Here is a 26473-nt window from a genome sequence, read left to right as displayed (position 1 = left end):
CACCCCCCACAGCCACAGCCACAGCCCAGTGTGTGCTATGCCCCAGCCCAGACAGGACCTTTGGTCTATGTGTGGTCTGTGTGTATTCTGCACCCATCACAAGCAGAGCTGTCACCTGGCAATACCCTAACCCCCAGCTGGGGTCAGAACTGCTGGTGCAACTTGGTGTGCTTTGCCAGAGGTCACAGGACCACACTGCAAGAGCACTGCCAGGGGGACCTAGGGTACATCCAGCCTTAGCAGCTGGATCTGCACAACAAAATGCATGCCAGGGGGCTCTGGGGCCTCATAGAGTCATACACCAGAGAAACTGTACACCGTCTTTGCCAACCCTGAGAAACAGATAATGGAGGGACCAGAACCGTGTGAGAAGGGGGAACAATTCAGAGGTGAGGCAATAAAGGTGTGAAACTCAAGGCAGACCCAGCCCCTGGTATTATAATAGAAAGTCCACGACCATTGGACTGTTAGGGGCTTCAACCCTTCAGATCCCAAGCAGGGAGCCCGGGGCCAGAAAGAGCAGCAAAATGGGGAGACAAAGAAACAACCCCCAAAGGAAAGAAAAGGAGGCATCGCTTTTTTAAAAAGGAACTAAATGAAATAGAGTAATGCAATACGTCAAAAAAAGAATTCAAAATAAGGGCCATACAGTTCATAAAGCAGACGATGAGAAAACCAACAACTTATGTAAGAATAAAGAGGGGGGGAAAAGCAATACAGCTACAATAATAAAAACAAAATGGAAGATTTCAACTGTAGACTAGAAGAAGTGAAGGACTAAATTAGTGAATTAGAAGAAAGGACAAAATAAAATCACACCCAATATGAACAGCAATTGGAGAAAAAAATTAGAAAGCAAGAGTCGCGACCCACAGATTGAGAGCCACTGTTGTAGAGCCTAAGACCATCAGAAAACACAGATATTTACGTTACGATTCATTCACAGTAGCAAAATTACAGTTATGAAGTAGCAACAAAAATAATTTTATGGTTGGGGGTCACCACAACATGAGGAACTGTATTAAAGGGTCGCAGCATTAGTGGTTAAGAACCACTGCTATAGAGGAACAAATGCAAGGTGCTTCTCAAGCATTTGCAATGAAGGACTCTTCTTTGCAGGGGGAGTGGCCTTGTAATCATGGGAAGATATGGGGGCCGAAGCAAACTGCAAAAGTACAGAATTTCTTTGAACTTTCAAGTTTAACTTTTAAAACTCCTCACAAACTTTACACTCTATTTTGTAACTCATCTTGTTTTAGGTACAGAAAGGCTTTTTCAGTATAGAAAATGATGAAAATCCCAAGTTCTCCCTTGGAATATTTCCCTCCCAAATCTTTTAGAGTGTATTGATATTTATTATATAGTTTGCCATTCTCTTATCATACTGCTGTAGTTTGAAAGCATGAATGTAGGGAATATAAAGTAATTTTTTTTTCAAATTATCCAGGCTTTGCATAAAATTATAACTATAAGGCAATATATGATAGCTCTCAAAAATGAAGAGCTATAATTTATCTTTTTATCATGCAATCTAATATGTTACTCTTCAATGGTTTTACATGCTTAATTTTATCACTTCAAAAGTAGTTAACACCCCATAATAGGCTACACATACTACTTCTATTATTTATTTATCTTTGCTATTTCCACTGAGCTTAGGAAGGCAATCAAGGTATCCAATGAATTCATGATTGACCTCAGTTGACAGAACCAAAGCGAGTTCTCTCTTCTTTTAAAATGTATTGACTATCAATTGAACTATTATTATCAAAAGAGTGTGTTTCAGCACTTAAAACTAGATATCATTCCACACTAGAAACCTCAATAATTAAAGTGATTGCTCATAGTAATTACTTAATGCTGTATATGAAAACTGTGGAAACCATCGTGAAAATAAGACTTGACTTACCATTCTTTGTCAAGTACTCCACGATATTCCCCACTATCGCTGGAATGCCATTCTCAGTGAGTCCCTGCTGTTGAAGGTCTTGGAGGCTGACACCAAATAACTTTTTATAGGTAGAATTCTTCTGCTCACTTAGTGGCACTGCCACTATCTTTTTCATGTCTTCTTTCAGCCGAACTGTGGCTTTACTTTGCTTAAAAGAGCGTAAGAAAAAAGAGCAGTCAGTCATTTTTACCACAGGAGGTTGCATGGTTACAACACAAACACCTGAATTAAATTGTAAGCGTTTGCAAACAGATAGCAGTAGTCTTCATTTATTTTTACTCCAACTCAAAATCTCTAACATCTCTCATGTGTCGCTCAGTGTTACAAATGGCTCAGTGTTACCACCGACATCACGGTTAAAAGGAGTGACAAATAATGAGAAACCTAAAGCCACAACGTAACTGTAGTTAAGGGAGGGAGCAATACAGGGCAGTAGCTAAGATATGTATAATACTACAGTAACCCAGGGTTGTGACTGGTTAAAAGGCAAATAAAACATGCACGAAGACTGAAACTTTATGCAGATCCTGAAACAATAAAAGGTTTCTAAAGATAAAAATTTATCTAGATGTCATTTAAGGTAGCTTTAATTTGCAATGTTAGGATATATATGTATATAAAAATATGGAGTAAACGTTTATTTCTCTGACTTGATTATATCTGTGAAGTTCTCAGCAATATTTTGTCATATAAAATCAACTCAATTCTCTTTGAGGTTCAAAATGCCATGTCTCCGAAACAGTATCATTTTAGGTAGTCACAATTTTTAAAATTCCAGCAAAATTGTTCATATTATAGATATAAAATGCAAGTTACATTTAATTCAAGTTACCAACACAACAAAAAAAAATTCATACAAATGTATTTTTTTCCTTTTAGTAGAGATAAATTTTAACATGACTTAATATAATTAAGTGATCTTTAAAAGCATGTGCAACCATAACTCTACACATTGAAAAAAAAAAAGATGGCAAAATGCAAACAATTTTATTTGGGGACAGATAGCAAATTGGAGGAAACTCACTTTTTAAGAATGAATGGTAGAAACTAATGAAAGTATTATAAGGGCAAGATTCTGTAGCTATGAGATTCTAAAAGTAGAAATATTACTTCCATTTTAGAGTTGAAGAAGCAAAGATCAGAGTGTTAAGTAATTTGGTAAAAGTCACAGAAATAGTAAGAGTTTCATCCTATTCTAAGTCCATGTTCCTCTCCCTAATTTAGAGTTACATTAATGTTATAGGGCAGTTGGTGTATAATTATAATAACTCTAGAGGCCTGGTGCATGAAATTTGTGCATTGGGAAGGAGGGTCCCTTCAGGCCAGCCTGCACCCTCTTCGATATGGGACCCCTTGGGAGATATCTGACTGCCAGTCGGATATCTGGCAGTTGGACATCACTCTAACAATCCAGGACCACTGCTTCATAACTGCTCACCTGCCTGCCAGCCTGATCACTCCTAACCACCTCTGCCTGCCAGCCTGATTGCCCCTAACTGCCTCCGCCTGTGACCTGATCGCCACCACTGCCCCCTTTTGGCCTGGTCACCCCCAAATGCCCTCCCCTACCAGCCCAGTCACCCCTCCCCTGCTGGCCTGGTCGCCCCACACAGCCTGGTGGTTATTACTGTTACTGTGATGGCATCCTGGACAATTTTCATATTTCTCTATTATTAGTATAGATAATACAATAAATGCTGTATATGACCCAAGACCATTACACAAAGTTAATTCTACAACCCTGATTTTGAGTTGGCTCACTGTAATCTCAATTTGATTTTGAATCTTATACTCTGAAGGACCAGACCAACTTTCCTTGAAATATCTAAATCTTTTAAGAGGTCATATTTGAAAGCCAGATTTCCCTTGTGAAAATTAAACAAATATAAAGTTATAATATTCACTTAGTATATATTAATATTATAAATATGGGATAGTGTTAGCTACAATAGAGCAGTAGTAGAGTGAGAACTATTTTCTCAGTTATCAAGGAAATTACGCATTTATTAATCAAGCCAAATTTGTAACAGCTAGCAATATTTTTTCTTGTGGGTTTAAAAATATGTTAATCTCCCTCAACTGACCACACAAAAATTTTCAGTCGATCAGGTATATCTGGTGAGTAAGCAGCCAAAAAGTAATCAGTATTACTGAAACTTTGAATATTAGTCTCAAATGTAGAATTAAAAACAGCTAACAGCCGTAGCTGTTATGGTTCAGTGGATAGAGTATGGGCCCAAGGACTGAGGATCCAGGATTTGATTCTAGTCAAGGGAATTCACCTCCATTGCAGGCATGATCCCGGCCCTGCTTGGGAATTACATGCAGAGGCAACCAATCAATGTCACACATAAATGTGTCTCTCCACTTCTTCTACTCGCTCAAAAAAGAAAGAGAATTACAGGTCAAGTTCCCTCATGAACATAGATGCCAAAATCCTCAACAAAATTCTAGCAAATCGGATCCAGCAGTACATCAGAAAGATCATAGACCATGACCAAGTAGCATTTATCCTGGGGATGCAAGGATGGTACAATATCTGCAAATTAATAAATGTGATACATCACATAAACTAATTGAGAGATAAAAATCACAGTCATATCAATTGATGCAGAAAAAGCATTTGAAAAAAATCCATCACTCTTTCTTGATAAAAACCCTCAGCAAAGTGGGAATAGAGGGAGCATATCTCAATATAATAAAAGCCTTATAGGACAAACCTACAGCCAACATCATACTCAATAGGCAAAACTAAAACCACTTCACCTAAGAACAGGAACAAGACTGGGATGCCCACTTTCATCACTCTTGTTCGACATAGTACTGGAAGTATTAGCCATTGCAATTAGACAAAAAAGGGAAATAAAAGGTATCCAAATTAGAAAAGAAGACATAAAACTGTCATTATTCATAGATGACATGATACTGTACACAGAAAACCCTAAAGACTCCATCAAAAAATTATTAGACTTAATAAATGAATTTGGCAATGTAGCAGGGTACAAAGTTAACGCCAAGAAATCTATGGCACTTTTATACACCAATAGTGAACTTACAGAAAGAGAGGTTAAAAAACACATACAATCCCATTTACCATTGCACCTAAAAATTAAGATACTAGGAATAAACTTAACTAAGGAGGTAAAATACTTGAACTTGGAAAATTCCAGGACACTGAAAAAAGAAATAGAGGAAAACAGAAACAGATGTAAGAACATACTGTGTTCATGAATTGGTAAAATCAACATCATTAAAATGTTCATACTACCCAAAGCAATCTATAGATTCAATGCACTCCCCATTAAAATTCAATGCTTATTTCACAGATCTAGAATGAACTCTCCAAAAATTCTTCTAGAATAAAAAAAGAGCCAGAGCCCGAGTAGCTGCAGCAATCCTGAGAAACAAGAACAAAGTAGGTGGGATCTCAATACCAGATACAAAGCCACTGTTCTCAAAACTGGCTGGTACTGGCACAAGAACAGATATATAGACCAATGGAATAGAATAGAGAACCCAGAACTCAACCCAAACCACTATGCTCAATTAATATTTGACAAAAGATGCAAGAGCATACAATGCAGTCAAGACAGTCTCTTCAATAAAATTGGACAGATAAATGCAAAAAAATGAAACTAGACCACCAACTTACACCATACACAAAAACAATCTCAAACTGGATAAAGGACTTAAACATATGATGGGAAACCATGAAAATACTAGAGGAATCCACAGACAGCAAAATATCAGACATATGTTAAATAAATATCTTTACCTATACAACTCCTAGGGCAATGGAAACTAAAGAGAAAATAAATAAATGGGACTACATCAAAATAAAAAGCTTCTGCACAGCAAAGAAACCATCAAAAAACCAACAAGAAAGTACATTGTATGGGAGAACATATGCCAATGTTATCTCCCATAAGGGTTTAATCTCCAACATTTACAGGGAACTCATACAACTTAATAAAAGGAAGATAAACAACCCAATCAAAAAATGGGCAACAGATCTAAATAGATACTTTTTGAAAGAGAACATAAGGAAGGCAACAGACATATGAAAACATGCTCAAAGTCACTAATCATCCAAGAGATGCAAAATAAAACAACAATGAGGTATCATCTCACACCTGTCAGAATGGCCAACATCAACAAATCAACAAACAACAAGTGCTGGTGAGGATGTGGAGAAAAAGGAACCCTGGTGCCCTGCTGGTGGGAATGCAGACTGGTGCAGCCACTGTGGAGAACAGTGTGGAGTTTCCTTAAAAAACTAAAAATGGAACTCCCATTTGATCCAGTGATTCCACTTATAGAAATATATCCCAAGAAACTAGAAATACCAATCAGAAAGGATATATGCACCCCTATGTTCATAGCAGCACAATTTACAGTAGCTAAGATTTGGAAAGACCCTAAGTGCCCATCAGCAGATGAGTGGATTAAAAATCTGTGGTACATATACACAATGGAATATTATCCTACCTAAGAAAAGAATAATATGCAAATTAACCATCACTCCGTTATACTCACAAGCCACGCCCACCAACCATGTCCACCAGCCAATTAGAGCAAGTATGCAAATAAACCCATCCAAGATGGCTATAGCCACAGAGAGCAGGAGGGAGGCTTGGGTTTCCCAGGCAATGGAGGAAGCAAAGCTTTCCGCCTGCCCTAGCCAGCCTAAGCCTCCAATCAAGGTTGCAAAATTTCAATTATAGAAGGTAAACATATCCAAACAGAAGCAGCTGCTGCCATGGAGCAAGCAGAAGGCTTGGCTTTGCTCCAGACTACAAAGTTTCAATTGTAGAAGGTAAATAATTCTAGATACCAGGGTCTCTGCTTGGGTTGCCAGGGAGCGTGGCTGGCCTGCAAACCACCACAGATTTCTCGCTCAGGGCGCGCTCTACGCCCCAAGGGAACCCTCACTCTGATCCGGGACACCCTTCAGGGCAAACCAGCTGGCCTCCACCCGTACACCAGGCTTCTATCCTATCTATTGTAATAAAAGAGTAATATGCAGATTGACCATCACTCCAACACACAAGATGGCTGCCCCCATGTGGACACAAGATGGCCACCACAAGATGGCCAGCAGGGGAAGGCAGTTGGGAGGAACCAAGCCTGCAGGGGAGGGCAGTTAGGGGTGATCAGGCCTGAAGGGGAGGGCAATTAGGGGCAAATAGGCTGGCAGGGGAGCAGTTAGGCATTAATCAGGCTGGCAGGAGAGTGGTTAGGGGGTGATCAGGCTGGCAGGCAGAAGAGGTTAGGGGCAATCAGGAAGGCAGGCAGGTAAGCAGTTGGGAGCCTGCAGTCTTGGATTGTGAGAAGCCTGATCTGCCCGTTTAGGCCTGATCATACCAGGATCAGGCCTAAACGGGCAGTTGGACATCCCTGGACGATTCCTAGATTAGAGAGGGTGCAGGCTGGGCTGAAGGGCATACCCTCCCCCCCTCCATGCACGAATTTTGTGCACTGGGCCTCTATTGTTGCTATAAAAAGGAAGGAACTCCTACCATTTGCAACAGCATGGATGGACTTGGAGAGCATTATGCTAAGTGAAAAAAGCCAGGAGAAAGATAAATATCAGACGATCTCACTCATGCCTTTATTTATTTATTTATTTTAATCAAAATCATTTAGAAAGCTAAGATAATGCATGTACTATGACTGTACAAGTATTTGATGATTTGGGACCACCCACGCTCCATGCCACTCTTTTTCCAGTAATAAATCCTGACTGCTTTTTTGGGATTGACTGCACCATGGTCGTGAGCAGCTTTGATGAGATTGCCACTCAAAACGACCATCCTGCCTTTAGCAACGGTTGGGCTCGGGGTTTCCATCAGGCTAATCACACAGACCCCTTTCTCCTGCAGGCCACTGAATCTTTTTTTTTTTTTTAAATATCTTTATTGATTTTATAGAATGAGATAGAAACATCAATGACAGAGACACATTGATCGGCTGCCTCCTGCAAGCCCTCAGCTGGGGATCAAGACTGCAACCAGGACATGTGCCCTGGCTGGGAATCGAACCAGGAACCTCTTGGTTCATGGGTGGAAGCTCAACCACTGAACCACACCAGCCGGGCAAGGCCACTGAATCTTGAGTGGACTATCACAAGGCCAGAAAACTGGTTGGAGCTAACTAACTCCAACTACAGTGCCCACAGGATGGGTACATTAAGCATTAGATTAACTCTTGCCACTTAAATCCCTGGTGATGCTATTTAGTCTTTTAGCTGCCCTTTCTGACCCTGGTTCTCCAGCTGTGCTTCCAGTGGCAATCCACTCTATTTCTGTTCAATAACACACACCACACACACATACACCATCACTAGCACTAGCACTACCACCACCACCACCTAACCACCACCAATTGATAAAAGTGAAAGGAGTTAAAAGGCAATTGAATTAGGTAGGTAGGGAAAGGGGTGGAAGAAGGAAGAATGCTGGAGCTAGCTGAAACAAACAAAAAATGTGCTTTGCATCAAAGAGGAGAGGCAGGAAAAACAGGATGGATAGCAGAAAAACAGGGTGTTTTGAAATAAGGATGTTTTTCTTGTAAGTGCAAAACAAAATGTTGCAAAAAGGCCAGGAACCAATCAGAGAACGGCCCAGCAGACAGACCAAGAACGGGCCGTTAGCTGGTATAAGGGGAGCAGAATGCTCTTGGGGGCAACCCATCGGACTCTGCCCCCTGAGTGGGAGCCCATGTTTGTTTGCAATAAACTCCTGCTTGTTTGAATGCCTCTGGTTCCAGGCTTCATTCTTGGATTCCATGAGACAAGACGCCGGGAAATATTCCTGCTCATCAGTTTTGGATCTAAAGTAGTTATTTGTTTGTTTTTTAATAAAGAATAATCAAGCAGATAAAAATCCAGAGCTTTAGAAAAAAGAAAATCAGAATGGCAGCAATGGCTGACTTTTATGGAGTGTTTACTGACTATGTCATTCACAGCTTCAGATGCTTTCACTCATTAGATCCTAATAAAGAAACACTGCAAGGGAAGGTACTTTTGTGATGCCCATTTTACAAAGGCACAGAGGAGCCAGGAAATGTGCTCCAGGTTGCAGCAAGGATGTGGTATAGCCAGGAGTCACTGGCAGGCAATCTGAGGGCAGAGGCCCTTGCTCCAAGCAGGAAGGGGCTTGGTGGGTGGGAGGGTGTGTGAGTGTGCAGAATTCAAAAGCACGTGCTGGAGAGTCCAGTGTGCTTGCTAGAACTGAGAAACTTCCTCCTCTTGTAGAGAAGGAAGGTTATTTACATGTTTCTTGGTCTCCTTTAAAATGCATTATATATCGCCGGGACTGGTTTGGCTCAATGGATAGAGCGTCGGCTTGGGGACTGAAGGGTCCCGGGTTCGATTCCAGTCAAGGGCATGTACCTTGGTTGCGGGCATATCCCCAGTAGGGGTTGTGCAAGAGGCAGCTGATCAATGACTCTCTCTCATGGATGTTTCTAACTCTCTATCTCTCTCCCTTCCTCTCTGTATAAAAATCAATAAAATATATTAAAAAATTAATTTAAAATGCATTATATTTCAAGATTTCTGATACTCGATCCCGAAAAGAGGACACTTCTATCCATCCAATAAACAGAGTGGATTGCAGAAGCCTGGAAGTTTTATAACAGCTAACATTCACTGAATGCTGACTTTGTGCCAGACTGTATCAAGAGCTTTAAATTTATCATATCTAAATCTTCAAACAACCTTATCAGTAGACACACTTACTATTCTCAGTTGGACAGGAAAGCAAAGGAGCCAAGAAAAGAAAACTTGCCTACGTTGACAGGACTAGAAATTTCTAGAGCTAGAATGTAGCCCTTGGCGCTCTGGCTCCAGTGCCTCTCAGCCATGACATACCCTAGCATTTCCCGCGCCTTCAGCATTGGTGGTTCTGGGAGGGCCCCCGGGGCACAGCGCGACGTGCAGCTCTGTCTGCACAGCCCGACACAAGATCCATTTTACACGACTGACACCAATGGTCTGTGTTTCCTGAAGGCAATCCTCCAAGAACTCACTGTAAGTACCACGAATTTAACGTACTTCGAAGGACAATCAGATTACACGGCTGGGTAAATTCAGTGCGTGCTTTAAAATGCGTTGGAACTGGGCTAGAACTCCTAAGTCTAACCAGGAATGTGTGGAATCGAAAGCCAACCCACCACAGAAAGCAATGAAATGCTTCTAGATTTTAGAAGAGCTGCCACATGGATCAGAGGACATGACCAGAAAGAGAATGGTGGTTATCTGGAGACGGATTTTAAGACAGATAACAAAGAAGTAACAGTCACTTCCAAAGATGAAATACAGGCAGGCCTCAGGGATGCTGCGGGTACTGTTCGCAGCAACCACCACAATAAAGCAAGTCGTCGTCTCTTTGAGGGTGGAGGGTCTTGCCTTCCATTAAAAAAAAAAAAAAAAAAAAAAAAAAAAAAAAAAAAAAAAGCCACATCTGTGAAGCACATTGAAGCGAAGCGCAATAGAATGAGATATGACTGTCGATTTCCTCAGAATGTGGTCAAGTTCCTAGAGACAAAAGATGTTTCCTGGTAAAGAACCTACCTCTTTCTTTGTATTATACATCTGAGTAGCAAAGTAAGTAAAGTTGGTGACACACTCTAGTTTCACTAACAGCACTACCAATGTATATTGAGGGAAACAAACGAGGAAGAGAAAGTTGGTTAGTGGATGGATACAGGAAATGAGTATCTTTAAACCTGTCTGTGTCCCACTTTAAATATGTATACACACACATACATGTACATACACGTACACACTCCACACATAGTTGGTGCTCTACTCTTTTGTCTGAGACTATCTTCAGCAGCAGGATACCAGAGAAGCTGCTACACATAAGATATGTTTACCAAGTAAAAAGTCACAAACTACGACAAATGTATGAGCCCATATGCATGCATTTATACATGCGACTTCTCACTTTTCTGCCACAGACTTTCTGAAAAGATTTTTTTATCATCTATCTTTATTGTGGAAATACTGTTACAATTCCTCCTACAGTAAAACACTCATATAAATCACATCAGAGTGGATAATCTTTTGAACAATATGATTTTTATGTCAACCTTAAGTGAAATCTTGCACATGCGTTGGATAGAAATGAAGGGATATATGGAGTTTCATGCATGGGTCAGTGTGATTACAGTCCAGGAAAGATCAACGTATGCAGCAGGGCAAGAAGGAAGGATCCAATGAGACAATCAGAAACGACTGATGACCTCGTGACAAGACGCCAATCTGCTGCCTCATTCTGCACTTTTCTGGCCCTTAGTGTTTCTTTTACAAAGCTGGAAAAACGCAGACCAGTGTCCGTAGTTAAAGCTCAGTTACTTTACCCATATACTCAAACAACAGATTTTGAAGGGAACTCTTTGAAGTGATATAGAGATGACCATCTGGGTACTAAAAGCCTCAGAGCAAAAGGGAAGTCTGAAAAGTTCTAAGCATGAAGGAGTCACCCAGCAGTTTACTGAGAAAATTCAATCTGTGGGGCTGGTGCACCATCTGGTGACTATTCAGGGACTAGGTGTCAAAATTTGCCAGGATATTTCTGGATATTTTAGGATGCCATCACAACCTACAACAATTTGCAGGTCTTTCTGAAAATTAAAAAAAAAAAAAAGATTTGACCTAATTGTGACGATACACAGGTAGCAGTTAAAGTGACAATAAAGAGTATTTCTCACATAGTGAGTATCTCTAAGGAATAAAATGCCCCTCTCCCAAACACCACAAACTTAAAATATAAATACAACTATTTATGCACTTTTCACCTATCCAAATAAAAAATTTAACAATAGAACTCTGTAAATCATAATTAACACTACGTGGTTACTGCAAAAAATTGTGTGTATACACCAAGAGAAATGCATTGGGGATTCATGCATTTCAGCCATAGAAATATACCATTTCCCGCCCCCCATGGATTTTTTTTTAATCAGGGATACTTGTTGATGCTACTGTATTATAGCAACTAGAAGTTTCCCAGTTGACTACAGAGTCACATTTACTCAACTAAGTTTTCTCACCACCACTTTCAGCAACCATGCTGAAACAGAAATCCCAGAATTACTAAATGAAAACAAGAAAGGGAATTCTAAGATGTCGCACACATCCTCAGAGGGAATAAGTTAGTGTTTATTTTAATTCTTTCTCAATCTAGACACAAGACGTTCCCCGTAACTACAACTGAGAAAAATTCAGATTGAACTCTTTCAGAACAAAACAGCCTAAGACGCTTGAGAGTTCTCTGCCTTGCCATCAAGCTGACTTAACCGAATAAAACTCAGCGTGCGATTTCCTTCACCTTTTTAGGAAAGGGAAAAAGGACGAGAATGCTGAATGCCCCAAATACTGCTTAACAGATAGGAACTGAAGCAACCACTCTGCCCCCACCTCCGAGGAAGGAGAACAGAGTCACACAAACACCTCAACAGAACCAGGAGGGCAGGGCCTCTCCAGCTCCTGGAGCCCAGCGGGTCCAGCGGAGACAGGGGCGGCCAGTACTCACACAGATGGCGAGAGCTCCGGCCCCCATCCTTGCAGAAGTGTCTCTTGTAGGACAGACGAAGCCCAGATGCGAACATCAAAATGAGAGCAAAAAAATACTGAAATTCCATCCAGTGGGCATGCTTTGATTTGAAAACCGGCTCCCAATCCGGAGGCCCCGCCGTGAGCGCAGAGCAGCTCCTGACATTTTCGGAAGTGTGGTTTTGCTTCTCTTTCAGTTAAACCCACATGGCTGGGAGGGAGGACCGCCTGCAAGTTGAAATTTGATCCACAGCCTCTAGCATTGGCAAGGAGAGAGAGTCATGTGACTGGGTCTTAAGTCCTGACATCTTTTCTTAAACCTGACTTGCTAGATGCCACCCAGGCAGGCTTCTTCCCTTTGTAAAATGCTGATTAGCTAGTGGTATTCATTAATAGAACTAACAATTGCAGACAGCGGAAAGCACCAACTTGCTTCCTTGTCGAGACTCGTTTCTAAGAAAAATCCACACATTTACACTCAGGTTTCCATCTGCAGGCATATTCCTTCCTTTTTGGAGGCAGATTTCACTTCCCTCCACTCTATTCTGTAAGACGTGTCCTACGTGAAAATGTTCTATTTTGTGTAGCTCTTACTTGACTGCTTCTAATTAGTTTCAAATTGTCTTATTCACATACAATCACTGGTGATAAGCATAAAACAACATGCTTCCAGACACCCATAATTCCACATATGTGATTTTGGCTGGAAAACTGGCTTCTTTCAGGAACTTCCTCCTCCACAAGCTGTGTCATAGAAAATACGACAGATTTTTAAGTTCTAAATATTTGAACTAGTAGCTAAAATATCCATTTCATATAAGCCAGAAAGAAACTGTTCTATTTTTATATACTTTTTTGCTACTTTCCTGTCTAAGCCTTTTTTTTTGCTGGCACACTTAAGACTATTTGTGCTAACCAATAGCACATGTGAATTTTCACTTGACCCAACTTTAAAAGACTTAAATTGCCACAATAACAAAGACGTAATAAATTTGTTTTTTAAGGGCAGGCAGTGGAAGGAAAAGGGAAAACCAAAGTTGGCTCCCACTTAAATACTTCTCTTCAAATCTAATATTCCTCACGTTTCTCTAGCCAACCAACACAGCCTACAGCAGAGCCAAGAGAGCAAATTGTGTTGAGCAAGCCAGGGAACACAAGTCCATTTTATTTCTCTACGTACACACAAAATATTCTCAGGCTCTGCTTCCACAAGGTCGAAAGACACAATCCCAAGGCCATACGAATGGACGTCTTCTTCTCCATTAAAAAAAAGTAGGGGAGTGCCCTAGCCAGTTTGGCTCAGTGGATAGAGTGCTGGCCTGAACCCTGAAGGATCTCAGGTTCAATTCCGGTCAGGGGCATGTACCTCGACTGCAGGCCCAGGCTGTGGCAGATGGCAACCTATCTATTGATAAATATGTGTCTCTCTGTCTCTCCCTCTCCCTTCCACTTCTCTAAAAAAAATTTTAAAAAATTAAATCAATGGAAAAATATTCTCAGGTGAAAAGTAACAACAGCAAAACAAGTAGGGGGTGGCTCCGGCCAATGTGGCTCAGTTGGTTGAATGTCCCCAGTGCACTGAAAGGTTGCCGGTTCGATTCCTGGTCAGGGCTCATGCCCAGGTTGCAGGCTCAATCCCCAATGGTGGTGATGGTAGTGGGAGTAGAAGGCAATCCATGGATGTTTCTCTCTTTCATCGATATTTCTCCATGTCTCTCCCTCTCCCTTCCTCTCTCTCTCAAGATTAGTAAAAACATATTTTTAAAAAATATATATATTTTATTGATTTTTTACAGAGAGGAAGAGAGAGGGATAGAGAGTTAAAAACATCAATGAGAGAGAATCATCAATCAGCTGCCTCTTGCACACCCCCTACTGGGAATGTGCCCACAACCAACGTACTGCCCTTGACCGGAATCGAACCTGGGACCTTTCAGTCCGCAGGCGACACTCTATCCACTGAGCCAAACCGGTTTCGGCAAAACATATTTTCTTTAAAAAAGTATGGGGTGGGTGGAGGTGGAAGTAGTAGTAGTAGGGGGATAAATGGTGGTGAACAAAATAAAATTAAAAAGAAAAAATGTAAAAATTTTTTCTACTTCATCCTTAATACGAATTTTATCACTTCTGTTTCCTATTCACCCATTAAAAAATCAGGCTGATTACTAAAGAAAATGATCATAAAACAAACTTTTTCTAATACTTTAAAATTTTGTCTTCCTTTTCTGATTATATAAATACTAGCAGCCTGGTGCAGGGATTTTGTGCACAGGAAGGTCACTCAGCTTGGTCTGCACCCTCTTACAATCTGGGACACCCCTCCCCCCCCACGCACACACACACCCCTGCTGGGATCAGTTCAAAACCAGCAGTCCAACATCCCCTGAGGGATGTAGTAGAGAGCAAAGTGGCAGGTGGCTGGGGAGAGCCCAAGCCCAGGCCAGGCGCTGTTCCCACTCACCCTGGCGCCACCGCCCCAGCTGCGCTGGCCAGCCATGAGCCCAGCCTCTGGGCCTGTCAGTCAGCTGAGAAGCGCTTCTGCTCTGGGAGCACACTGACCACCAGGGGGCAGCTCCTGCATTGAGCATCTGCTCCCTGGTGGTCAGTGCATGTCATAGCGACCAATTGAACAGTTGCTTAGGGTTTTATATAGTTTGCCAGTTCACGATGAAAAGTAAAAGCCTAGCTTCCACCTTAGAGAAGAAGGGCAGTGTCCCAGGGAATGATGAAGTAACCATGTGGAAGGGAGTTAAATCTCTGAATGACCTTGTAGAATACAGCTGCCTTACAAGCCTAGACCAGCTGAACGTTTCCATGGAAAGGAAATAAAGCTCGATTTGCTACTTTATTTGAGTGTGCACCTGTATAAACCAAGTTTGTCTTTATCCTATTTGTAAAGCAAATTTTTCATTTCCTACTCATTTGTTATACTATCTATACCATCTAATAAATTAATATACACACACTTACATACATACATACATATTATATATGTACACACCAGGGTATTTTTCAGGCTAATATATCCTATTTTGCTTTCCCCCACCCCCAGTTTTATATCACTACCATAATATTTGAATAACTATATGTTTACAATTAACTTAAATATCTGATAAAGATAACCTCTCATTACCCATCTTTTCAATGTTACTGCTATTCTTTCCAATCAATTCTTCATGATAAATTTCAAAAACATTCAGTAATGTTAGAACAAGTTAGAACACCAAAAATTATACCTCTTGCTATTGTTCCAAAAGGTATATGTACATCTTATTTTTGTTTTGTATATTATTACTACACAAGTATGACATAAGGAGGAAAAATCTAGTTCTAATTTTCATAATTTATTATATACTATTAGAAAATAAAATTAATACTGTGCCTAACCAATGTTTATCCTTAGTTATTCTTCTCTGTGATGGCTAGATTTCACTTGCAAAAAAAACCTTGAGTAGACTATTTCATAAAGATTACTAAAAGATACTGTTTACTTCAAACAATGTTTATTTCTCCATGGAATACACCTGAAATTAGAGTTATCAAATCTTTTCCTGACCCCAGAATAAATGCAAGGGATATTGGAGTCCAATTAATCCCAGAAAGGTCTCTGAGCTATTACATGTATACTAGAGGTCCAGTGCATGAAATTCGTGCATGGGAGGACTGTGGCCCTCAGCCTAGCCTGCACCCTCTCCAATCTGGGACCCCTCAGGGGATGTATGGCTGCTGGCTTAGGAACAATCATAAAGGAATAGAGTGATCCCACAGGATTTGGGCCTAAACTGGCAGTCGGACATCCTTCTCACAAACCAGGACTGCTTGCTCTTAACTACTCACCTGCCTACCTGCCTGATCACCCCTAACTGCCTTTGCCTGCCGGCCTGATCACCCCCAACTGCCCTCCACTGCTGGCCTGATTGCCCCTTAACTGCTTGCTCCCCTGCTGGCCTGATCGCTCCTAAGCACCTCTGCCTCGGCTCCCACCATGTGGTTTTGTCCAGAAGGAAGTTGGATGTCCAGTCAATGTGGTCTAATTAGCATATTACCCTTTTATTAGTATAGATATTCCTGAATAATGACTTACAAAGAATCTTAACATGTGAAAGCCACAGTCAAGAAATGTACTATTAGCTATTGCTTTTCCCTCAGAAGGAAAAAAGGAAAATTTTAAAAGTACTTTTCTGAAAGCCCACTATGGGGGGCTAATTCCATGACTACTCCCAGAAATGCTTCAATACCATGGTAGGACAAGGGATGTCCTATTTTCAAGAAAACCCCTGGGCACCCTGGAAGAAGGTGTCAAGGTGACTTCCCAACTGATGGTCAGGCCCCTGAGATGCTGTCATTTAAATCACCCTCTGACCTGGGAAGCCTTATGGAGGAGGAGAAAGAGCCAGGTTATCCTCTAGCCTCCAAAAAAAAAAAATACTTCAAAGTCAATTCCTCTGATATTAGTTGGCAGAGCTACAAGTTTGCAAAAGACAAATTCTCCTTAGCTGGAGTAGCTACTATGAAAATTAGAAGAAAAAAAGAGCAAGAGCCTACAGATATATTTCAGTTAGCCATGTATAATAGCAGGGACCAGAAAGTATCATGGGGGTGGAGAGGCAACAACATGAACCACCTGAGTGAGATCCACTACTATCATAGCCTGCTACTGGGAATGGGACCCTGGAGGCTTTTTCTTCCAAACTCAGTCTCTACTCCAGCTCTAGCCTTACCTATCCCAGAAATTTTTTTTTCTTTATTGATTAAGGTATTACATATGTGCCCTTATCCCCCTTTGTCTCCTCACCCCCCTGGTGTTTGTGTCCATTGGCCAGGCTTACATGCATGCATACAAGTCCTTTGGTTGAACTATTTTTCAATGAGAACCCCAGCCTGTCCCAGAATAAATAACATCCAACCAGAGAGGATATCAGAAGTCAGTTAGTCAGCAACTACTTAGTGTGTATAAATACGCTTTCTTGACCTGTCAGGGAGTCCAGATATTTTGGGTTTTGAATCACTGATAGTAAATGCAATTGAGAGATTACTTGCTCTAGGCCAGTGGTCAGCAAACTCACTAGTCAACAGAGCCAAATATCAACAGTACAATGACTTAAATTTCTTTTTGAGAGCCAAATTTTTTAAACTTAAACTTCTTCTAATGCCACTTCTTCAAAATAGACTCGCCCAGGCCATGGTATTTTATGGAAGAGCCACACTCAAGGGGCCAAAGAGCTGCATGTGGCTCGTGAGCCGCCGTTTGCCGACCACTGCTCTAGGCCATTGGTCAGCAAACTACAGCTATATGCCAAATCTGATCATCACAGGCCGTAACCTGCTACTGTTGGTCGCACCATTTGTTTACATAATGTGTATGGCTGCTTTGGCACTACAGTAGCTGAGTTCAGTAGCTGCAAAGATGGAACATATGGCCTGCAAAGCCTGAGAAATACTCACCATCTGAGCCTTTATGGAGAACGTTTTCAGACCATGGATCTAGGCTACTCAGTAACATTACTGGGCATGAGAGTTGAAGACTAGTCTATGTGTTTTGGTTCCTTGGAAAAATAGAAAAAAATAGGTCATTCTTGGGTTGGTTAATCTGTTTTGTTAGAATTGCCCCATTGCCTGGGATTGGGGCTATTTTTACTTTCTCCTAATTATTTTCTGAAAGAGTTCCCTAAAAGGACCAGTTTAAATCTCATGAGCCCATCTCTGTTCTGAATTCTATTGATAGATGCATTCCCATCCCACTTAAGCAGGAAAAATTACCTCACTCTTAGGAGAAGATCGATTGTTCTGTAGCCATGGAAACAAATAGCCAGCATAACTCATTTTGAAACCTGGTCAGTCAGCAACTTGCCTTAATAAGCCAATTGGTTTTGTAAGTCAGTCCATTGTAACAATACATCAAATCTGGCCAATCAAGAATGTGCTTACTGCGCCTGGCTAGCATAGCTCAGTGGTCGAACCTTCACCTATGAACCAGGAGGTCATGGTTCAATTACGGTCAGAGCTTGATCCCCAGTGGGGGGAGGGGGGGGTAAGGAGGCAGCCAATCAATGATTCTCATCGTTGATGTTTCTATCTCATTCTCTCTGAAATCAATAAAAATAGATTTTAAAAGAAGAATGTGCTCACTGCAATGAACTTGTATCTGAGTGCCAATCTATCAATAGCCATCTCTCTCCTTCAGATGTCAATACTTCTGAAAGCCTGTCAACTCAAGCGTCCCACTTCCCAAAGACCTATGAACACAGCAGTCTGCTCTGCTCGGAAAGACCGTGCCTGACTAGCAGAGCTTTCCTTACTATAATGGTCAGTAAATTCCGCTTTGTCTTCTTTACTCCAGGTACTAATGGTCTCATTATTCTTTGACATAACCTATAGTTACACACCCCAATTCTATGGGTATTTAAGCCCCTTGTTTGACCTATATTACTATTACTTCCTCACTAACTGGCTATTTCTGGCCCCATCTTAAGTCTCAGCATGGCCTTGGCTGAGACTGGACTGCTCAATTCCAATGCCTATCTTCCCTTGGAAGCCAAAGCCGGGGATATCCACTATGCCAGTCTTAGCAGAAGGAGAGAATCCCAGGATCCTAAGAACTGGGGAAGAGGGATGATTTTGGATAGGAAGTACTCTATCTGTGATGTGATGATCACCCTAAGCTCAGGCCTGGGAAACAGAGAACAGCTGCCTTTTCTTTTGAAAACAACTTTAGCTATTTTCCCAATAAGTTTGCTAAGGCCATCATTTAATTTTTTAATTTCACAAGCACTCATACAATGCACAATGTTAAAGTTCTAAGACTTATGGCTTAGGAGGGTGTTGGGAGAAGGATGTTTTACTTGAGCTATGAAGTACATGTAAAACAAAAAAAACTCAGACACAATTTGAAAATTTTGTGAAGGTATTGTTTGGCCATTTTGTCTCGTTTGCATAGTGATTTGAAAGGCCACTTAACTAGGTTGGAATGACTATTGCTCAGCAATCAACACAAACACTGTAATACCTATTCACAGTTTATGATTACCTCCTGGGCCCTGAAAGCACTAGAGCCTTAATCTTTCCATTAGCAAATATAATACACTAAACTGAATAATCAAGTTTGAAATGTGTGTCATTAGCACTTGAAAATTCAAAGGCAGGAACAAACGTGATGAGTGGAAGTGGCTGGAGCTAGAGCTGCAAGAGGGCAAGTGTTGAGCTGACTTAGGAGTCATGGGTTAGGATGGAGAGGAAAGAGAGGGCATTCTAGTGCAGGTCTGCATGATGAGCACAGAGACAGACATCTGCACTAATAGCAAGGGGCTCTCAACGGCAAAATAAAGAAGTCAGGAAGGACTGCAGGTTCCTAAGTGGAATGAACAGCTTAATAAAACTAGTGACAAATTAACCTGGAAGTCTGACTAGAATGGGAAGGAGCCTTATTACAGATGAGTGGACCCTGTTTACAATAAGCCAGCTGAGATGAAGATGTCTTTGAATTTAGAGAGCGAAAGACACATCACATAAATTTTATAGAAAAGAACTCAAGACTGATAACTGACTTTATTTTATTTTTTTAATATATATTTTATTGATTTTTTTTTTTAACAGAGAGAAAGAGATAGAGTTAGAAATATAGATGAGAGAGAAACATTGATTGGCTGCATCCTACACATTCCCCCCTGGGGATGTGCCCGCAACCAAGGTACATGTCCTTGACCAGAACCGAACCTGGGACCTTTCAGTCCCCAGGCTGACGCTCTATCCACTGAGCCAAACCAGTTTCGGCTGATAACTGACTTTAAATAAGAGGCAAATGAGGTGCCATCCTAGTCAAGGTAAGAGAAGTGTCAAGGATGATTCTAAAGTTTATTTTCCAGGTCACTGATGTGGTACCTAGTAAACAGGAAACTTTAAACTACAGTCTGCCTGGGAAACTTCTGATTTATGCTTGCCAACTTAATGTAATTATTAACAGTGTCCGCTTTCACTCTTAAGTGTTCTGGAAAGCTGAGTCTAAAGAAGGTACACCAGCAAAGACTACTGTCAGAGTATCAGAAGGACTCTCTTCATCAGGATCCTAAACACCCAAGATCAGCAGAAAGTACATATTCATTGGAAAGATCTTTTTATTCCCCTCTGCTCCTTGCCAGAACCCAGGCTTTATTCCTCCACCTCTACCTCCATGCAGGGTTCTGTGGGGTCATGAGAGGAGGACTTGAGAAACCATCCCAAAGCACTCCCTCCCCCAGCGACTTTTCTGGAGCACCAATCACATCCTTAAGTTGTACCAGGAAATGTCTATCTACCAAGGGAGTTTTTGTCTATCTCTGTTATGTGCTGAACTTTCTTCCATGATCCCAACATTTGGACAACAACATTGAGATGCCTTCATTAGTGATTCAGTCATGAAGGGGGGGAAAAATGCTGCATAAATCCAGAACCATTAGAAATACGAGGCTTTTTCTCTTTTCATTTTTCATTCATAAAATTGTATTACTTAAATGATTTTGCCTTTGTCAAAGGAAGCTTTCAAGAACTATAATTTTTAGATTTGTATTTTCTTAGTAAATTTGATTTAAGTATTTTTTAAATGATTGTAAAAATAATTGTCCCAATCTTAGCCAGTTGGCTCAGTTGATTGGAGTGTCATTATAAGTGCACCAAAAGGTTGCAGGCTCAATTCCTGGTAGGAGGCAACTGATGAATGTTTCTCTCTCACACGCCCTTTTCTCTCCCCTCTCTCTGTAAAAATTAATAAGAACATATCCTTGATTGAGGATTAAAAAGAAAGCATTATCCCAGGTTGGACTATGTATTATATGGTTACTTGGTTAATAGAAATTAATTAGTTGGTCAATAGAACATATTTGAGCAGAAAGTTGCACTTGGTTTTAGGCACACACTAGAAATCAGTCACAATGGGAGAACATTTCAGTAGTGCGTGTACATACGGATCATTTCATGTACACCTCAAAGGTGGCTTCAGTTTCCCTGGGCTTCTTTAATTACCACAGCCTATTTATTCTACCTCTAAAGAGCTTTTCAAATCAATTTCCTCCCTGTTCCCATAGCCATTTTTAAAATTAAACACACACACACACACTTTAAATGCTGGACCTCATCAGCAGTCCTTAGGTACATCTATACCACCACATTTCTGAAACAGATATGATGATGTTACTTTCCTGATTATTCTCTTTCTCAGTAGGTCTATAGGCTACATAGATGGGTTTTGAGAGATCAATGGTCATTCATGTACTTGTATTTGAATTCTGAGTATATGCACACTGAAGTGAGCATCTACCTTTCCTGTTGTTGCTGCTAATCCTCACCCAAGAATATTTTCCCCATTGCTTTTTAGAGAGAGAGGAAGGCAGGGGGAGAGAGACACATCAATTGGCACACTCGGACTAGGGCAGGGAATTGAGCCTGCAATCTAGGTATGAGCCCTTGACTGGATTTGAACCCATATCCCTTCAGTCCATGGGCCAAACCAGCTAGGGCTTTATAAATCTTTTCTTTAAATAAACACTGCTGGCCTGTAGACTAAATTCCAAACTCCCTAGCATGTTTCAAGATTTTTCAAAACCTAATTCTGTATTAGCTTTCCCTACATATATACCTTAAATTATAGCCACCATTCTCATGGCAGCCTGGATAATGCTCCCTCAAAAATGTCCACGTCCTAATCCCCAGAACTTGTAAATATTTTACCTTGCAATGACAAAAAGGAATTTACATATGTGATTAAATTAAACAAATATCAGATGCGGAGATCATCTTGGATTATCTGGACCCAATATCATCACATGGCTCCTGATAAGAAGGCAGGAGATCAGAGGTCAGAGTTCAGAGGCCTGTGAGAGATGAAGACAGAGGAAGAGGGGATAAACCAAAGAATAAAGGTGCCCTCTAGAGGCTGGAAAAAGCAGTACTCCCCCAAAGCATTAAGAAAAGCCTTGATTTTAGCCCAGTAAAATGGATTTCAGACTTCTGAACTCCAGAACAGTAAGTTAATAACATTATATTGTTTTAAATCAGTTTCTGGTAATTCATTACAACAGCAATGAAAGACTAATACATTTTTGTTCCACAAATTAAATAAGGTATGCATTTTCCCATTTCAGAACCTTTGCTTATGATCTTGAGCAGAAATATCATCTCCTTTTTCTACTTGGGGAATTCACAAATATACTTGAATGCTGAGCACCAATGCCACTAGCATTCCTAACTAACATCACTCTGCTGTGTGTACAAATGCCTCATTTAAACCACCAGCATAACATTTACTCATGGCATTGTTATTTGCAAATCTGTATTTCCAGATTGGGAACTCCTTGAGGGACAGGGCAATATCTTATTCTACATCCTTGCAAGCTTCATTACACAGTCTCTGTACAACTAATGCATTAAATGTGTGGTGATAAGCCTTGGGTTGCTCCTGGAAGCACTTTGAGACTCACTTAAAAGTTAGGACAAGAAATAAGGGTTATATGAGTGGCATCAGAAAAAGTTGAAAAGGATAAGCATGGATATGCTTTCTAAGGGATTTCAGAGAAAAAAAGTCCAGAGACTTGGAAAAGAAAAAAGAATCAGAATGATAAATGTGGGGTAAACATAAAATAAAAACTGGGAAACATGGTTGCAAGGTGCTAATTTCCAGTTTTAAGATTAATAAGTCCTGGGATGTAATGTACAGAATGGTGATCTTAGTCAACAATACTGAAATATATATATATAAACAATCTGTAACTATGGGAGGTGATGGATGTTATAACTAGATTTACTGTGGTAATCATTTCACAGTATGACATATAACGTATCATTATGTATATACCTTAAACTTGTACAACATTGTACATCAAATATATTTCAATAAAACGGGAAGGAAAAAAAACAAATATAAAGAGAAATTAGTAAAAAAGATTATTGTAAACAGTGCTCATTGGAGATTTATGGTCCTTAATACCTGAATCTTTTATTTTCAAACTCTTTATCAGGAAGGTTCCACCAAATTTCTTCTAATATTATTGCTGAATAAAGGTTAAGTTAAAATTGGTAAAGCAATTATGTTTGATATTTTAAAATAAGAATTTCGCCCATTAAATTTTTTTTTTACTTTTTAGCATCTACAAACAATTTTTTTCCCCCTGGCACAGTACTTGACTGTGATAAATAATATGGTTTACACTCTTTAAAAAATTCAGAAAGGAAAAGTGAAACAACCTTAAAAAAAAAAAGGTCATCAGCAAATAAGGAAATATTTTTATTAACTGAATAATAATTCTGAGAACTAGCATTAAGAGATGTTTGTAAACCTAACCTTCCAAACCCACATTGTGAAGGTGTACAGGAGCAGTCACTAACATCTGTTTATTATCCAGGCTTTCGCACAGGTTTTCATTTAGTTATCACAACAACTCCCCCATGTACACATCACCCCTGAGTGAGGCCCAAGAGATATTCAGACTTACACAGCCAATAACGGACAAAGCTAGGTTTCACACCCCTGCTTCTCTGAGACCTGTGTTTTCACAAATGCATTAAATTAAGATCAGTTTGAAACACACCTGATTTCCAATTGTGACTAGGCTAACTGTAAGGACATGTTATGAACATCACTGTCAATTACAAGGTGTAAATAGTAAATCAACATTCCAGTTAAAAAAAAATATTACTAGAGCAAAAGAGGTAACACAAGAGCATATTTAAAAAATATTAATTATGAAGCACTTTTATCTTTATTAACTCATTCAATCAACATTAAAAAAGCTAGGATATGTCATCATTCCCATTTTATGAGAAAACATGTAAAACTCAGAGAAATCAAATTACTTGCTAAATTACACACAGCTGGATAGATGAACAAACAGAATAGAAACTCAAAACTTCACTGATTAGCAATCAAACATTTACTAAGAGAATACATTACCATTTATACACAACACCATGTTCCTCTCCAGTAGACTTTTAAAAATGGATATGATTTATAATCCTAAAAGCCTTAAAACTCATGAGTTGCAATATACTAGGCTACCATGGACTGTTAGGAAAGATGGAGGGGGCATTGCTATAGGATTGCTGTGCATTGTAATAACATTACTATAGCTGCATAGTAATAGTAAACCTAAATAGTTTAATATTTAGGCATAAATTGCTGTTAAATGTCTATTTTATATGTAACAATGTTTGTTGCCTTTCACTGGGGTATGAAATTTCCTGGCCAAGCAATTAACTACTGCAAGCTGAGGTAAATCAAGTTCCTAGTCATTTACATCAGAGTCTCAAACTATGCAAGGAGGAGAGAATCCTTCATCTCAAAAAAAGTTTAAAAATTTAAAAATGGAAGGTTAGAGTCCTAATACTTCATGTGAAAGATATATCAGAAAACTCTTTTCTGTGACTATAACAGTAATAAATGAACTAAAATAACCAACTGGTTAAAAAAAGAAGAATATAAATAAAAAAGGTCAGTGTATAATTAACTCCCATGTTATAGTAAGAGATACTATTGTTAAATAAACCAGATTTTTCTTTTTTTCTAACATTATTGGAAACAAGCTACCAATTGAAGTAAGAAAGTTTTAAAAGTCCAGTCAGCTTCAAAATGATGGATTTAATAATCCTATCAATTCACCCTTACCAAACACCCATACAATTGCACATCAATTTCAGTACACAGTTGACAGGGACTTGCCAATTGTTGGCTAGTTCCACCAGTACAGCCCCAAAGGAAAAGAATGGGGTAGAAGACAAGGGAGAGGGGAAAAACAAAACTGTTAATACTGCAAGCATTGTGTGTGTGTATGTGGGGGAGGGGGCATGGGTACCTACCTATCTCAAAGCAAAAGAGAAAAATATGAAAATCCAAGGAAAAGGAGATACTTAACTACTACCATCTTTCAAAATTAAGATGTCAGGGTTTAGGTTGAGAGATACAATAAATAGAAATAACAGAAGGGCAAACCACCCTCTCCAACCTTTGTGTTTTTTACATTTAATAAAAGAGAACAAGGAGAAACTAAAACATATTTTAGACATATTTCCAAAAGGATGATTATTTGAAGACTATCTTTTGCATTAAATTCCCATTTATACCTCTACCTTCCCCTTCAGATACTTATGATGGGGCTAAAAGGCTGCCAGAAATAGTATATGGGATATGTTGTGGTTAGGATTAAAGGAAAGAAAGACTGTGTGCATCTGTTCTGGGTTGATTGAGAATTCTGAATAGACAATCCTAAGGTGAATCTCCTTATAATTACAAAAAACAGGTTTATCATACACTCTTTCAAAAACTATACATCATTAAATGTGTATGAATTGATCCAGCCTTTCCCACCACAGTTGTCTTTTAGCTATCTATGTCTCCTTTCAAAGCCTCCAATTTTAGGAGGCTAAGAGAATACAAGTTGTTTCCATCTAATAAAAATAGTAGGAAATAAGAAAGTCATAAGCTAGTTTTTACTTAGTGCTTAGTGCAGAGTTATCTGGTACCCTGCAAAGCAATTTATATATACTATTTGGTTCATCCTTACAACAACATCAAAATCAGTATAATTTTTATTCCCACTTTCCATATGTGAAAGATTTATATAACTAGCCAGAAATTCTATGGTTGGTAGGTGGAGTCATAAGTGCAAACCTGAGATTGTGTCTCCAGAACCCATAAGGTTTATCTCTAAGATGTACCTAAGTCTTATTGTTTACATGCTACCAAAGCAATAACTATGCTGTTTTCTTTTTACATGGTTTCAAAACAATAACTACTATATAAGAAAGAGAGTTATTAAAACATTAAAATTTTTAAAAGAATACCATCATTGGATAAAAAAAGTACTGAAATTCAAAATGAATTAGGTATATAGCAATGAAGCACAAAGTCAATAATAAAATGGCCATATTCAGTTCTTCTGTCAGATAAAAGGAAGCTAAATTTGCACCTGATCATAATTTTTCTTTATCATTAAAGATAG

General features: G+C 39.7%; 1 protein-coding gene across 3 annotated transcripts in view; it reads right to left on the bottom strand.

Moving 5' to 3' along the window:
- Positions 1-12706, bottom strand: part of FAM13A (family with sequence similarity 13 member A) — a 233136-nt gene extending 220430 nt beyond the window's left edge. For 2 of the 3 annotated variants that reach the window (XM_045570814.1, XM_036453731.2), the window contains exons 1-2: positions 12493-12706; positions 1910-2099 (exon numbers count right to left, since the gene is read on the bottom strand). In XM_045570814.1, coding sequence (XP_045426770.1) covers positions 1910-2099; positions 12493-12519 — 217 coding nt within the window. In that variant the 5' untranslated portion in view covers positions 12520-12706. The remainder of the gene's footprint in view (positions 1-1909; positions 2100-12492) is intronic. The other variant, XM_045570816.1, reaches the window with a different exon arrangement.
- Positions 12707-26473: the final 13767 nt, after the last annotated feature.

Source organism: Pipistrellus kuhlii, unplaced genomic scaffold (assembly GCF_014108245.1).
Source record: "Pipistrellus kuhlii isolate mPipKuh1 unplaced genomic scaffold, mPipKuh1.p scaffold_m20_p_1, whole genome shotgun sequence".
Taxonomy (NCBI): domain Eukaryota; kingdom Metazoa; phylum Chordata; class Mammalia; order Chiroptera; family Vespertilionidae; genus Pipistrellus; species Pipistrellus kuhlii.
This window is presented reverse-complemented; position numbering and strand designations above follow the sequence as displayed.